We start from the raw sequence: 15,094 nt of genomic DNA, 5'->3' as shown, positions 1-15,094 counted from the left end.
TCATGTACACAATTTCATGGAAAAAACCTGTTTCTGTCTAAGATGTTTCATGGCAATTTTTACTTCCTCATTCCTCAAACTGTAAATGAGGGGATTCAGCAAAGGGGTGACCACCGTGTACAAGACAGATACCACCTTGTCAAGGGGGAAGCTGGTATCAGGCCGAGTATAGATGAAGATACATGGTCCAAAGAAGAGGACAACCACCATAAAGTGAGCTGAGCAGGTAGACAGGGCTTTCCAGCGGCCTTCAGCTGACTGTTTTCTAAGGGAAACTAAGATGACTGTGTAGGAGGTGACCAAAGCCAGGAAACAGGTGAGGGAGATGGTTCCGCTATTGGACACCATCAGCATTCCCGTGAGGTATGTATCTCCACAGGCCAGCTTGATGACAGGAGGCACATCACAAAAGTAGCTATCAATAATATTAGGGCCACAGTAAGGCAGACGAATGGTCAAGAAGGTCTGCACAAGAGAATGAACAGCACCCGCCAACCAGAGAGCAAAGACAAGCTGTGTGCAGACCCTCATATTCATCACATTGGGGTAGTGCAATGGAGTGCAAATCGCTACATATCGATCATAGGCCATAATGGTCAGCAGAAAGATCTCAGCACAGGCAAACAGATGTAGGAAAAAGAGCTGTGCAATGCAGTTCTCAAAGGAAATGGTTTTTCTCTCTAAAAGTAAACCCTCCAGCATCTTGGGCACAGTGACAGATGAGTGGCAGATGTCAATAAATGACAAATTGCTCAGAAAGAAATACATGGGGATATGGAGACGTTCAGTAAAGACCACGGTAACTATGATGAGAATGTTCCCCCAGAGAGTTAGCACATATGTGGCTGAGAATGTCATGAAAAATAGTATCTTCAGTACCCAGTTATCAGCAAGTCCCAAGAAGACAAATTCAGTCACTCTTGTTTGATTTTGTGCATCCATCCACTGAGTTTTCCAAAGGACCTTGGGGTGGGGGTGGAGAATAAAAGCTAATTTAGCTTTAATATTATAGGAACGGAACTAACTGAAGTGATTCTGCATTCCTATCTGAATTTTTTATATATATTTTAGAGCTTTTATAATTAAGACCAATTTAATAATAATTGTTGTAATATACCCACCATGTATCAGGAGCCATGCCAGGCACTTTATGTCCACATTCTATTTAATCAAAACCACATGATGGCACAGGCATGACTGAGCCTGTCTTGCAGATGAGATAAACGAGGCTTATAAGAGTATGCCATGGCTTGTGTGGCTCAGTGAATTGATTGTTGGCCTGCAAACCAAAAGGTCACCAGTTCAATTCCCAGTCAGGGCACATGCCTAGGTTTTGGGCCAGGTCACCAGTCAGGGTCATGCGAGAGGCAACCAATTGACATCTCTCACACCAATGTTTCTCTTTCTTTCTTTCTCCCTCCCTTCCCCTCTGTCTAAAAATAAATAAAATCTTTTTTAAGAAAGAATAAGTTGCCAAAACCTTTAGACACTAGTTAGCTGGCTCTTTTCATTTCAGTCCAATCCACATATACCACTAAATTAATACTCCAAAATACAACTCCCTGGTAAATATCATTCTCTGCTTTACCATATCAAATTAAATGTACCTGCAAAGCCTACAACAGTCTGTTGCCCAATAATTTTCCCCACATGCTTTCTTTTCTCCAGCCAAGCAAGTTACTATGCTTCAGCCATGCTACCTCCACCTACTCACTTTCCTAAATCTTTGTCTTTATTGTTTCCTCAGCTCAGAAAACATACCCTTTAGTCAAGTATGCTCTTTTTACCTCATCACTGACTACTTATGTACTATTCATTTTTCAAGTTGATCTCAAAGACACTGTAACTTTAGAAAACTTTCCTGACACAAGCAAATCCTATCTCTGCCCTTTTTATATGGAACTTAACTGTAAAAGAAAATAATATATTTTTTTGTTCCCCATTAAATTGAAATTTTCTTTAAAAACAATAACCACATATGACTTATCCCTTACAACACTTAGCATTGTTCTTTGCACACAGTAGGTATGCAAATAATATTTTTATTTAAACTGAAGTAACCTGAAAAAGAATCCAATCCTTCCTTCACAAAAAAATGACTTAAAGAAACATAATTTTTTTAATTTTGTAACATGATTTGTCCCTGAGGACACATTATCCTATAAATACTAAAGTTATATTACCTCTAATTTCCTGTACTGATTAGCTAGCCAAAAACTGTAACAGAATTTAGGAAATAATTTCCACAAATTATAAAAAATATTTATGTTATTGATTCAATCATTTCACTTACAGGAATCTCCTAAGCATCAAAAAACATGAAAAAATACTAAATGCAATAAAATATTAATGCCCTGACCGATGTGGCTCAGACGGTTGGGCAGCGTCCCGCAAAGCAAAAGGTTGCAGGTTCAGTCCCAGGTCAGGGTGTGTACAAGAGACAACCAATAGATTTTTTTCTTGCACATCGATGTTCCTTTCCCTCTCTTTCTCCCTCCCTTCACCTCGCTCTAAGAATAAATAAATAAAACCTTTGGGGGGGGGAGAGAAAATATTAATTACATTATTGAAAATAACAGTCATGGGGCTTTTTCTGCTCTCCATCAAAACCTCAATGAGATTTTTTTTGAAACCTGAATGAATATAGTAGAACTTGTATAGAACTGTATACAGTTATTAGGAATAGTAGTAATAAAGAATTATCAATATGAAAAAATATTAAAATATTCTGAAGAGTAAAACTTGAGATAAAATTTGTTGACACATTCTCAACAATTTTAAATATATGTAGTATCATGTAAATTTTCAAAATACATATAGTAGACTAGAGAAAATATTGCAATCCGTCTGACCAAAAAAGAACTATTATCCAAAGGTCTCTTAAAATTTGGCAAGGAAAGAGAGATGGCAATTAAATATGGGGAAAAAATACAAATAGGCAAATCAGAAAAAATGCAAATGACAAACAAGTATGCATAAAAAGATGCTTACCTTCAGAAGTAGGTGAAAAAAACAACCAAATACTTTTTGTCTCTCTTCAGACCAGCAAACAGGCCATAGACTGCTACTGGAAGTAGGTATTATTAAGACCTTTTTGGTAAATAATCTGAAAGTACCTCTCAAAATTCTAAGTGCCTATAACCCCAGTCCAGGAATCCCACTTCCAAGACTATACAGGGCAGAGCAAAAGTAGGTTTACAGTTGTGAATATGCAAACACAAAGTTTATTTTCATATTATTATTTATTAATTATTGTATTATTTTCCATATGAACAAGTGTAAACCTACTTTTGACCCACCCTGTATTTCATAGAAAAAAGAAATCCATAATGAAGGATATATGTTTGTTTAAGTATTTCTAGCAAAACAAGTTACTGAAAATAAAAAAATGTTTATTAACAGAGAAATTGGTAAATTAATTTTAGTACAGCCACAATATTATGTAGCCATTAATAAGAATGAATTGGATCTATGTATATTGAAGCAGTGATGTTCAGTGCTTGAGGGGGGGTTATAAATTTTGCTGCCTAGTCCTCAGTTCAAACAGTTAATTCAGACCCATCAGTACTTTTAAAGCTCCTTGTTGATTCCAATATACAGCCAAGATTGCAAACTATTTTCATGGAATGTCAACAATATATTAAGTAAAAAGACCATATTATGAATATATTGTGAACCAGTAGAGAAGGAAGGGAGTGAGAAAGAGAGGGAAGAGAGAAAAAACAAACAAAGACACAGAGGAAGGAAGGAATCAAAAGAGTTTTTTATGTGTATATATACACACACATATACATATATGTACATTTGGACATATTTATACATATTCAAACATATATACTGTGCATAGTGATGAATTATGTTCAATATAATATTTATTCCTAAAACAACAGAAGATAGATGTTGAAGAATACACATTTATGTTAACATTGGTTACCTGTGGAAATATAGAATTCAAAGGAATGATAGGATTTTATTAATTTTTACATTAATCTCTGTGTTGTTTAAATTTGTATAATAAGCATGGGTGACCTTGTTTAAAAAACAAAGAATTAAAAGGATGCATTGGGCCTGGTTGGTGTGGCTCAGCCTGTTGGAGTGTTGTCCTAGAAACAAAGGGTTGTGGGTTCGACTTTGGATCAGGGCACATACCTGCATTGTACGTTCCACCCCTCGTTGGAAGTGTGTACAATCACTAGCCCAGGTGCCTATAGGAGGGAACCAATTGATGCTTCTCTCTCGCATCAATCTTTCTCTCTCCCTTCTTCTCTCTCTAAAAGCAATGAAAAAAACAATGTCCTTCAGTGAGGATTTATAAAAAAGGGGGGCATGTCTTGGGTGAGGAAACAAAAATGCTGACTGCATGTGATCATGAGTACATTTTTACTCATCTATGTCTAAGAGTTTATAATATGGTTGTATTTCTTATAAAGCAATATTCTTAAGATGGGAAGTTTATAGTTTCCCTATAAACTGCTAGTCAGCAATACATTAGTAGCAGAGTACCAAAAGTTGTATTGCGTTCCACTAGAAAGGAAAGGGCAGAGATTCTTCACAAGAGCACGTACAATGAAGTCAAATAACTGTGACCTTTGGCCTTCACCTCCTTAAGCCTCAGTTTTCTGAGTTATAGAATAGGAACTAGATGCAGCTCTTCTCTGTGATTAGATGTAGCAGATGCCTAGGTCTTCTGTTGAAAAGATTGAGATGCCAGGGAATGGAGCGAATCTCTGGCTTCCTTAGTGGTTCCGTGGCACAGAAAATCATTATTAAAAATTGAAGTTTATATGCATTTATTTCTATTAAAAAAAAACAGAATGTAGCTAAGGTTCTGAGGCATTTTATGGTTTGCCTTTCCTTTGCATGCGGAGCTGGAACTCTCTGTCCCAATTCTCCTGCCCTTAGGTTTCCACCACTCAGCAGTTGCCTTCAGAGAGCTGATGAGCTAGATTAACTCCTAACTCTCTTTTAGCATTATACTTAGATTCTTTTTAAAAGATTTTATTCTTCATAGAATACTGTACTTCTTTTTTTTTAAATATTTGCTTCGTCATAGTATGTCGTGATATTATCTACCTGGTTGTCAACCAAAACCGGAAAAGAAACCTCTGAGAAAGAAAGCTGCTCTGAGGTTTTTAAGGTGAGAATTGTTAAGGTAAGAACTAAATGGTGTCCTCTTCTCTGCATGCAGAGAAAGCACGCAACAGCATTTTTCCCAACGTTCCAAGAATGTAGTCATGGTGAGGTATGTCCCAGAGAGGGACTCTGAGTAGGGAAGCCCAGGGGAGCGGAGCTATCGGACCTCAGCTGTGGTCTTCCATTCTTTCTCCAGAACAGCCCAAATCTAATCTGCATGCTGGCTTTCAGAGCACAGAAAGGACAGGCTTTCTATGGTGGTAATAAGTACAGCCTTGTTTAAACAAACAAACAAAGACTGAATCACCATCTGCTAATAGAAGGGACACATTCTGTCTTCGAAAGGCTGTACCATGTTTAACATTCACTCTATAAATATTTGTGAGTGCCTAGTCGGAAACTGTGCTAGGGATTCAAATGCAAGGGGAAAAGGGGAAGTGTGTTGGTCTTGATCCCTTCCAACCCCCAAACTCCGTAATTCTATGACTTTTTTATTTTTTAAGATTTTATTTATTTACTTTCAGAAAGGGGAAAAGAGGGAAAAAGAGAGGGAGAGAAACATGAATGCGTGGTTGCATCTCAAGCGCCCCACTCTGGGTATCCGGCAGCAACCCAGGCATGTGCCCCAGCAGGGAATCGAACCGTCACCCCACAGTTCGCAGGCCGGCGCTCAGTCTACTGAGCCACACCAACCAGGTGTGACTTTTTTAATAAAGAGAAAAAAAGAAACATGTGCTATGGCAAAATCTAAAAAGTGACAAGTCAGAATCCTAGGCATTTTGAGGAATCTTGGAGAATGTGTATATGTGGTGTGTGTGCATAGATGCTGTCACAGAAAATAACACAATGAAAAAGTACAGTGAGTTGTGAGACAAGGGAAAGGTTAAAATAATTCTCATAAGTTAAAAGGCCTTCTATTAAACTTCTAAACATTACACACTTATGTAACATATCAGACAAGTGATTAAGATGGGGTCTTGCTGAACACTATGTATATATGTGCATACATGTGCAAACCCACAATAAGCATCACAGGCAAAGCAGGTAAAGAGGTAGTAAAACTTACCAATTTTCTCCAATTATGCAGGGATAATTCAGCTGATTGTTATAATATTCTTTAATCCATGTCTTTCATAATTCCTCCTGAAATGAAATAAAGAAAACAAAACATTTTTAAAAACAAAATTTAAAAAAACACTCTGATTTGGACATTAGTAACTGGTTGTCTGTTTAAATAGTTCCACCTTTTTAATGTTGGTCCTTGGATTTTTTTAAGTCCTTTCATTCTCTGCAATTTTTCATGTGTACTTTTCAATACCTTTGTTATTCTCTGTCCAAGTAAAGTAGAATAAGCTTACTTGCCATTCCTATTTTAATCAGTAATTACCATGGCACTAGAGAACTATATTTGAACTGGTTGCAAGAAACGTTTATTATAGAAGAAAAGTAATTATTTTTAGTTAATATAAGTAAATGGCAGAGTTTAAGAGATATGACCTTATACTAACTTTAAGTTTAAGATTTTGTATCATGAAAATAAAAAAGTGTTTTGCTTGTGGTAATCAATCACAATGTATACATATATCAAGTCATCACACCGTTACCTTAAATATATGCCATTTTTATCTGTCAATTATACCTCAATAAAGCTGGAGAGAAAAGAAAATATAAAAATTTATAAGAAGTTGTGTCAAATCAAAGCAAGGTAGTCTTTGGTTCTGTTGCTCTCCTGCTGAAGTAATAAACATTATTGAGTGAAGACCTATTTTGTGAGTTAATATATCTAAAAGTTTGGATTCTGCTTCCTTTTAGTCCTTTGATGAATACGTCTATCATATCTCTGAGTACTCTTGCGCAAGTCACTTTATCTTATTTTCATTATCTGGAAGACAGTAATAATTTTATTCCTTTATTTATTGTGATGGTTCATTTACTTTGTCAACTTGGCTAAGCCATGGCATCTAGTTGTATGGCCAAATATCAGTCTAGATGTTGTTGTAAGGGTGTTTTTTTAATGTGATTAACATTTAAATCAGTAGACTTTGAGTAAAGAAGATTACACTACATATTATGGGTAGGCCTGATAAAATCAGTGAAAGGGCTTAAAAGAAAAGACTGAGGTTCCCAGAAGGAGGAATTCTGCCTCCAGACTGTCTTCTGATTCGAGACTGTAAGACTGACTCCTGCCAGAATTTCCAGCCTGCTGGCCTGCCCTCAAAACTTCAGATTAACCAGCCCTCACAATGTCATGAGCCTAAAAGGAATCTCTCTCTTTCTCTTTCCCTATACATACAATTTATTTTGGTCAATAGATTAGATGATAGATAAATGGATGATAGATAGATGATGATAGGTAGGTAGATAGATGATAGATGATTGGTAGATAGATTATAGATAGATGATAGATTAGATAGATAGATAGATAGATAGATAGATAGATAGATAGATAGATAGATAGATAGATGATAAATAGATCCTACTGGTTATCTTTCTCTGGAGAACCCTGACTAAAACAATTACCTTCCTTGTAATAGTCTTAAAGATGGGAATGTGGTTTAGGTTTAGGAAAGTTTAGGTATATAAGAAGATCACTGTTATTTATCACTCTCAAGGGATAAACTTCCTTTGAAGATCTCATTATGCCCTCTTTCCCTACCACAACATCCACCTTAAGTAACTAACAATAAAGGTGAGGCAGAAAGAAGATAGGAAAACTCATGTAATCAAATCAGCTTAAGCTAGTAACTCTATTAAATTCTGGCTTGCTTTTAAAGGTTTGCTTGTTGAAAATAGATTTTCTGCTGACTTCAAACACTTACCCTAAACTCCTGCACCTCCTCTAATGATTCATTTCTCCTCTTATAATGTGTTACAAAAGTTGAGACTGTAAAATGATAGAGCACAAAATTCTGCACACAGTGGATTTCAGGCTTGAAAGCTTTGGGGTTTTTATCTACCTGACATAAGATTTAGAAGTGATCACTGAATGACTATAATTGAACTGGCCATCAATGAATACTCAGGGGTATTATTAAAAGTTTTCCATTTTAATGAATTTCCAGTGATTAATCTCATTCATTTACTAATTTAATAAGTGGACAATAAAACCAGCAGCCTCCAACTATGGAAAAGTTCCAGACTTTGGCAATTAGCATGACATCAGTTTGTTTAGCCACTGTACTAACCACTGAAATACACACCAGCGATTCAAAAGTCAGTAGCAAGTGAAACCTCACCCATGAATATTAAGTAAATTGGTACTGAGCAATGAGCTCCCAAAATGCCTGCTATATAGCCTAGAACTAACTTAATGTCCAGAAATATCTGACTAAACACCTCCTCATTTGTCTTTTTTACTCAATGAATAAAAGCTCAAAGCAAAAAATATATATAATCCACACTTTACAGATTGTCTGCACAAGGTAATCTCTTTCACTAAGGAAAAATATCAGGAGGTTTATTACCAGTTTTTTTTAAGATTTTATTTATTTATCTTGAGAGAGAGAGAAAGGGAGAAAGAGAAGGAGAGAAACATCAATATATGACAAATACATTAATTGGTTGCCTCTCGCTCATGCCCTACAGAGGACCTGACTCACAACCCAGGCATGTGTCCCTGACTGGGAATCAAACCAGTGACCTTTCAGTTCTCAGGCCTGTGCTCAATCCACAGAGCCACCTCAGCCAGGGCTAGTGTTTAAATCTCCTTAAATGAATTTTGACCACTTATAGCACAAAAATAATAATAATACATTGTGGAATTTATAACATGCAGAAGTAAAATATATTAAAATAATAATAAAAAGGCTGGGAAAAGAAAAATGGTAGTTTGAAAGATTCTTATATTATGTAGGCAGTGGTATAATATTATTTGATTGTATACTACGTTAAAGTTATATACGGGTCTGTCCAGAAGGTATCCAGCCATGTAATATGAAAAATAGAGACATTTATTGGAGGAGATACAAGATACAAGAAACATTGTATATAAAACAATGACATCTCAGTCCCCTTCAAAGTGGGCACCTTGGAAAGCCTGGAGTGGGGCTGGGACCCCTCACTCCTGAGATATCGCTCCTGAATTTTCCTCCACCACACATGGGTGTAGGAGCAGCCCACTCCATATCTCCATGTCTCCACACCCCCTACCAGTCTGGATGTATATGGTTTCTTTAATTCTGTAGTTGTCAAACTTCCATTCAACTTGATTTCTGACAGTTCTGAGTGATGGTTGTTCTAGAGTTTAGTTGTAGTTTTGATGTGGTTGTCCAAGGAGGCGAGCCATGTTTACCTATATTTCCATCTTGACCAGAAGTCCACACATGAGATTTTAAATGTACATGAATGTTCCCTGTCTTTGGCAAAGGAAGAAGGCAGAAGATGAAGCCAAAAGATTGCAAACATGAGAAGGACTTGAAGTGCTGTTGCTGGTTTAAAGATGTAGGGGATTATGTGAGAAGGAATGCAGGTAACCTCAAGAAGGTGAAGATGCCCCAAGCCCACAAACAGCAGGAAAATAAGCACAAGCACAAGAAAAAGAATTCTGACAGTAATAGAAATGAACTTGGACAAAGGTTCTGAGCTCCAGGTAAGAACTCAGCCAGCCAACACTTCGACTTGCGATATCCTCTGCCTGGAACCAGTTGAAACTGCCTGGACTTCTGACCTACAGAACTAAGTAAATATATGGGTGCTGTGATAATTTGTTATGCAGCAGTAGAAACTAATGTACCTTTAAAATGTTCCATTGATCATAACTTACTTAAGATTGTTGCCCATATTTTGCCCTAATGAATAATGATACTATATAAGCCCTCTAAAGTCCAGTACCTCTAACCCTAATCCTCTTTTCTAACCTGTCTCCCTCTTTTTATTTAAAGATTTTATTTATTTTTGGACAGAGGGGAAGGGAGGGAAAAAGATAGGGAGAGAAACATCAATGTGTGGTTGCCTCTCGCGCACCCCTCACGGGGGACCTGGCCTGCAACCCAGGCATGTGCCCTGACTGGGAATTGAACCAGTGACCCCTTGATTCGCAGGCTAGCACTCAATCCACTGAGCCACACCAGCCAGGGCCTAACCTGTCTCTCTTTTAGTGAGAATTCAAAAATAGGATTACCCAGAAAAAGAAATATGAATATTTTAATGCCTTTGATTCATAATGTTAGATTGCTTTCTAACATGATTATGTCCATTCAAATTCTACCTCAAAAGTTTACCCAAAGAGCCCTGGCCAGGTGCCTCAGCTGGTTGGAGCATCATCCAGTAAAACAAAAGATTGCAGGTTTGATGCCCGGTCAAGGCACATACCTAAATTGCAAGTTCAACCCCTCATAGTGGCACATATGGGAGACAACAGATTGATGTTTCTCACATCAGTGTTTATCTCTCTTGAGAATCAATTTTTAAAATCCTCAAATGAGGATTAAAAAAAAAAGTTCACCCAAAGAGAATTTTGTTTAATCTTTGATACCAAATTATGTAAGATATGACTTAACTATACCTTATTTTAACTTGAGTGGCCCTCACTTTTGATACCCAAATAACCTACAATGTGACCTTCTCAGTGTTGGTCGGCCTTGTCTTGAGTGGGAACAAAGCCACACAATGACTATTTATTCTCTAAACCTAGTTGACAGTAAGGCTGTAATGTTTAACAAACTTCATTGAAATTTTGAAGACAATATAAAAGAATTACAATGCGAGAAAGGGTGCTCTTAAAATGGACTGCAAGTCCAAGCAGTCTGGTTCTAAAATCCCCTGTCTTAATCCGTAGCAGGCATACACTCAGGAAATGTAACTTCTCAGTGCCCTGGCTGCCTTTGAATTTTAGTGCAGCTGAAGGGGCTTCACAGTCACTGTGTCTCTCACAGCACAGAAGTAAGAGGCGGAGTCTTTCACCTGGGGCTCCTTCAGAAGAAGGTAACTGTAAGTATCAGAGCGACTAAGGAATGAGGAAAAATGACCCCCTTTCTCCAAACCATCCAGAACATTGTAAGAGAGAAATACAGTTGTTCCGCCGTCACGTTGTTGGTACCAGAACAGCCCATTGAACCCAGACGTCTGGTATGTGCAGTTGACCCGGACAGAGGCTCCTTCCATAGCTTTCACCACAGCGGGCTGCTGAACACTTTGTCCAGCAGTGCCTATGAGAAGACACATGACTGTTACCAAGGCAGCACTCCTGGAAGCTACATCATTATTTAAAAGGTTAGTTTCCATGCAGTCACAAGAAAACTGCTATTGGTAGAAAAGTCCCTTAGATAGAAATAAACTGTGGTAAAAAGGACAAAGGAAAGGACAAGGATGAAGACGAAGACAATTAGCACCACATAAGGAAAATGTCCATGGGGAAACATTCTTTTATTACAAGTATGAGAAGTTGCAACTATTTAATTTAGCCGTAAGAAAGTTATTTTGAAAATTCCCAACTATGTTTCCTATTAACTTGAGACTTACCTCCCACTGTCAGAAAAATAGAAAGAATGAAAATTCCCCACATCTGCAGCAGGACACCATGTGCCAGGCACTGCATCTCAGTCCTGAGCCACTGGAGCCACCAAAAGGTCACTCCCTCCCTCCTGTCGGGGAGGGACGAAGTTCAATCTGGATGCAAAACCCAGAAAATACACAGGGGGAGGAGCTTCTTTCCTGAAGGGGTGACTTTCAGCTTCTACCTAAACTGCTCTGGGTTCTCTTATTCAAGTGTATTTACATGAATATTTTCTACAGATGAATCCACAGGTTTTAGTCTAAGTGATTCTGTGAACATTGAACAATAGAATTGTGTGTAAAGAACAGAGATGAGAAAAGGGAAGATGACATAAAGCAAAGGCAAAAGTGGTCAATTTCTCTATACTGAATTTCTCTTTCTATGCACATGTTTGTGTATGTGTGTGTGAGAGAGAGAGACAGTGGTGATGATGATATTTACAGAAGAGATGGGAGAGGTTTTCTACCATCTAAATGTATCTCCCAACAGTCAATGAGATATGTTTTAAATATCTAAAGAAATTCAATATATATGAATATAGAATAAAGGAATGTGAAACAGGAAAGGAAACTATTAACTTTAATTACTACAGAAGGTTGAGAGTGAAAGGAAATGGTCAAAATATTAGCCTTTTTTTCACATCTCTATTTCCTTTGACTTGTCATTTTTTTATGTAACAAAATAAGAACATGAAAACAAGGAAATGGGAAGAAAGGAAGAAGAGGTGAAAACTACAAGGGAAGGAAGGGAGGAAGGAAGGAAGAAGGAAGGAGGAAAGGAGGAAGGAAGTTTTCAAACTATTCCCAATTATCACAAGAGGAAATTATCTCTTTCACACTTAGTTTTCCCAAGCTAATGTAGCCCTCACATACAGTATTTTTGCTAAAGGAATTTATATCTTTTATGGGCCCTCTGGATTGATTATTTCTATTTGCTCCAAATAGAGGACACAGTACAGTACTTCATTTTAACACAGATAATACTGTCATCTTGTGGTAAAAAGTAGCTTTGCAATGTTAAACACACACACAAACCAAATGCTAATCCTCCTCCTCCTTAGTAATTTCTAATTCAAAAGAATCTTAAGAATCACGCAGTCTTTATCCAGTTCCATCATTTTACAGTGGAGGCTCTTGAAGCTTATATGACACTCCGGGCTTAATTTCTTCACTTCTAACCAGTTCCCCAGTATTACTCAGATTAACATTAACTTTTTTTTTTATCCTCACCCGAGGACATTTTTTTCATTGCTTTCTGAGACAGAGGAACGGAAGGAGACGGAGAGAGAGAGAGAGAGAGAGAGAGAGAGAGAGAGAGAGACATCAATATAGACCTGGCTATGTGCCCTGACCAGGAATCAAACTTGCAACCTTTCAGTCAACCAGATGACACTGGCCAGGGCAGATTAACTTTTGTCAGATAAACTTTTGTCAGATAAATAAATGAATACCCAAGGCTACTGGCACAATATGTGCACACAAATGTGAGAATCAGTTTAATATCAAATTGACTCCTGGTAACTTTAAATTAGAGGTTCATATTTGAAAGCACAGCTTTCTTTTTCTGCCCACAGTGTTTAATATGTGTGGCGATTTCTCTTATTCACTTATTCAAGTTTTTCTTGAGACCCTACTATGTGCCAGGCAATGTACTAGTGTTGGGGTTTCCATAGTGAACAAACCAACCCCCTCTTGTGAAGCCTACATTCTAGTGAAGAGAGACAAACAATAAACAAAGATATTCCCCACAGCCTAATTTCCAGAAATCTACTACAAATGTTCTCTCTCAAAACAAAATAATAAGGATTTGGGTAAGGAAGTTCTCATTAAGGAAATACTTTAGAGTAGTATTTCTCCTGAGGGCATAATTTTATTTCAAATCTCTTGACAGTGGGTTTTTTTTTCTTTTATTCAGAGCAACAGAGGTAACAGGTGATGAAAACAAATATAAACTATGACTCAAGTGATATAGAAGTCACATTCTTCCAAGAGCTCTGAAGGGCAGGTGCTCTCAGAGATTCTGAATACTTATTTGCCACGTAAACTCCTAAAAGAATTCTAAAGCCTTTCCAAAACAGACATAGAATCTCTTCACCATAGGCTAAATTGAATCTCCGAAGGACACCTCTCTCTCTGCTGGACCATCCAGTCAAGGTCAGCCAGCCTCCTGCACAATTTCCCAGCTCTGTATATGTGAGTCTAAGAGGATGGAAAAGCAATCCTGAGACCAGCTCCTTTCAGAATGGGGTCACTAATTTTGAAACTTTAAAATTTTCTGGTTTTTTGTTCAAATGTTAATTTAAAAGGTCTCCTCCACCTTCTTCCTCAACTCTTCATCAAATGGCTAGAACTAAGTTCCTTCCTTCCAAATGTATGGAATTTCTTTTTTATATTGAAAAAATGACTCAAAAGATCTTAACACTATTTTCTTTTAAGTTCCTCTCTTTTTATTTTTTTAGTGCTATGATAAAGGGCAAGTTTGGGCAGTGATAAAGTCATAGAGGTTGTGAAGAAGATTCATTGGTAATTCTGCAAACACAGACCAAATTGGTAACCTTTTCTTTCTCCAGTATGGAGGACACTAAGTGCTTTTCCTTAAGTAAGCTCTCTCTCTTTTTTTTTTTTTTAATTTTTGGTAGAGAGGCAAGAATATCCTCTAGTGGAAAAAGATAAAATATGTCTAGACTACCCCAAACTCTAACCATTTCCCTAATTCGGCCCTAGCTCTACCAGGATGTCTAACAATGAATTAACGTGAAGGAAAAGGAATCATTCTAGAAACAGATTTGGATTGGGTCTTCTCCCAAGGGTAAAAGGAAGTCCTGTCCTAGTATGTCTAACACAACACTGGACCAGACTTCATTCCTCACCTCATAGCTCTCATAACTGTCCCCTGATGGCCCAGATCCCAAAGTTCACTACAGAAATCAAAAGGGGTGTTTTTTTTTAAAGATTTTATTTGTTTATTTTTAGAGAGAAGGGAAGGGAAAGAGAGAGGAAGATGTCAATGTGTGGTTGCCTCTTGAGCGCCTCCTGCTGGGGACCTAGCCCACAACCCAGGCATGTGCCCTGACTGGGAATCAGACTGGTGACCCTTTAGTTCTCAGGCAAGCATTCAATCCACTGAGCTATACCAGCCTAGGTAGAAATCAAAAGCTTTAAATAGCAGTATGTGCTCACACAAAATTGGCCTGATTGGGAGGGTTGGGGGGAAAAGATGCACAGAAAGCAGCCTATTGCATAGAGTTCTATACAGTCTCTAAAAAGAGCTCTTGGCACCACCCCAACTTGTCCTTGTCATCTCAACACCAGTCTTCACCCTGTCCCCGCAGCCAATCTCTAGAGCTTCCAGGATTTCCTTTTAAACATGTATTGTTTTTCCTCTAATGTCACTGGGCCCTTATTTTCGGATAGTTTTTATATTGAATTTTAACCTTTTTCTATTTTTCTCTGCTTTTGTATTAAAATT

At 37.6% G+C, this 15,094-nt stretch overlaps 1 protein-coding gene across 1 annotated transcript; it reads right to left on the bottom strand.

The window, feature by feature from the left end:
- LOC129071899 (olfactory receptor 1509) lies at positions 1-957 on the bottom strand. The gene has a single exon (XM_054575262.1). It carries the CDS (start codon positions 940-942, stop codon positions 1-3), a length of 942 nt encoding a protein of 313 aa, XP_054431237.1. The 5' UTR covers positions 943-957.
- Between the last annotated feature and the right edge of the window lie 14,137 nt (positions 958-15,094).

Source organism: Pteronotus mesoamericanus, unplaced genomic scaffold, assembly GCF_021234165.1.
Source record: "Pteronotus mesoamericanus isolate MK-2021 breed Mesoamerican mustached bat unplaced genomic scaffold, CSHL_Meso_final contig_272, whole genome shotgun sequence".
Classification (NCBI taxonomy): Eukaryota; Metazoa; Chordata; class Mammalia; order Chiroptera; family Mormoopidae; genus Pteronotus; species Pteronotus mesoamericanus.
Note: the sequence above shows the minus strand (reverse complement) of the source record. Positions and strands in the feature narration are given on the sequence as shown.

Bases quoted from the DNA above. Each gene is read 5' to 3' on its own strand.
- LOC129071899 (XM_054575262.1), bottom strand. From the start codon at position 942: ATGGATGCACAAAATCAAACAAGAGTGACTGAATTTGTCTTCTTGGGA.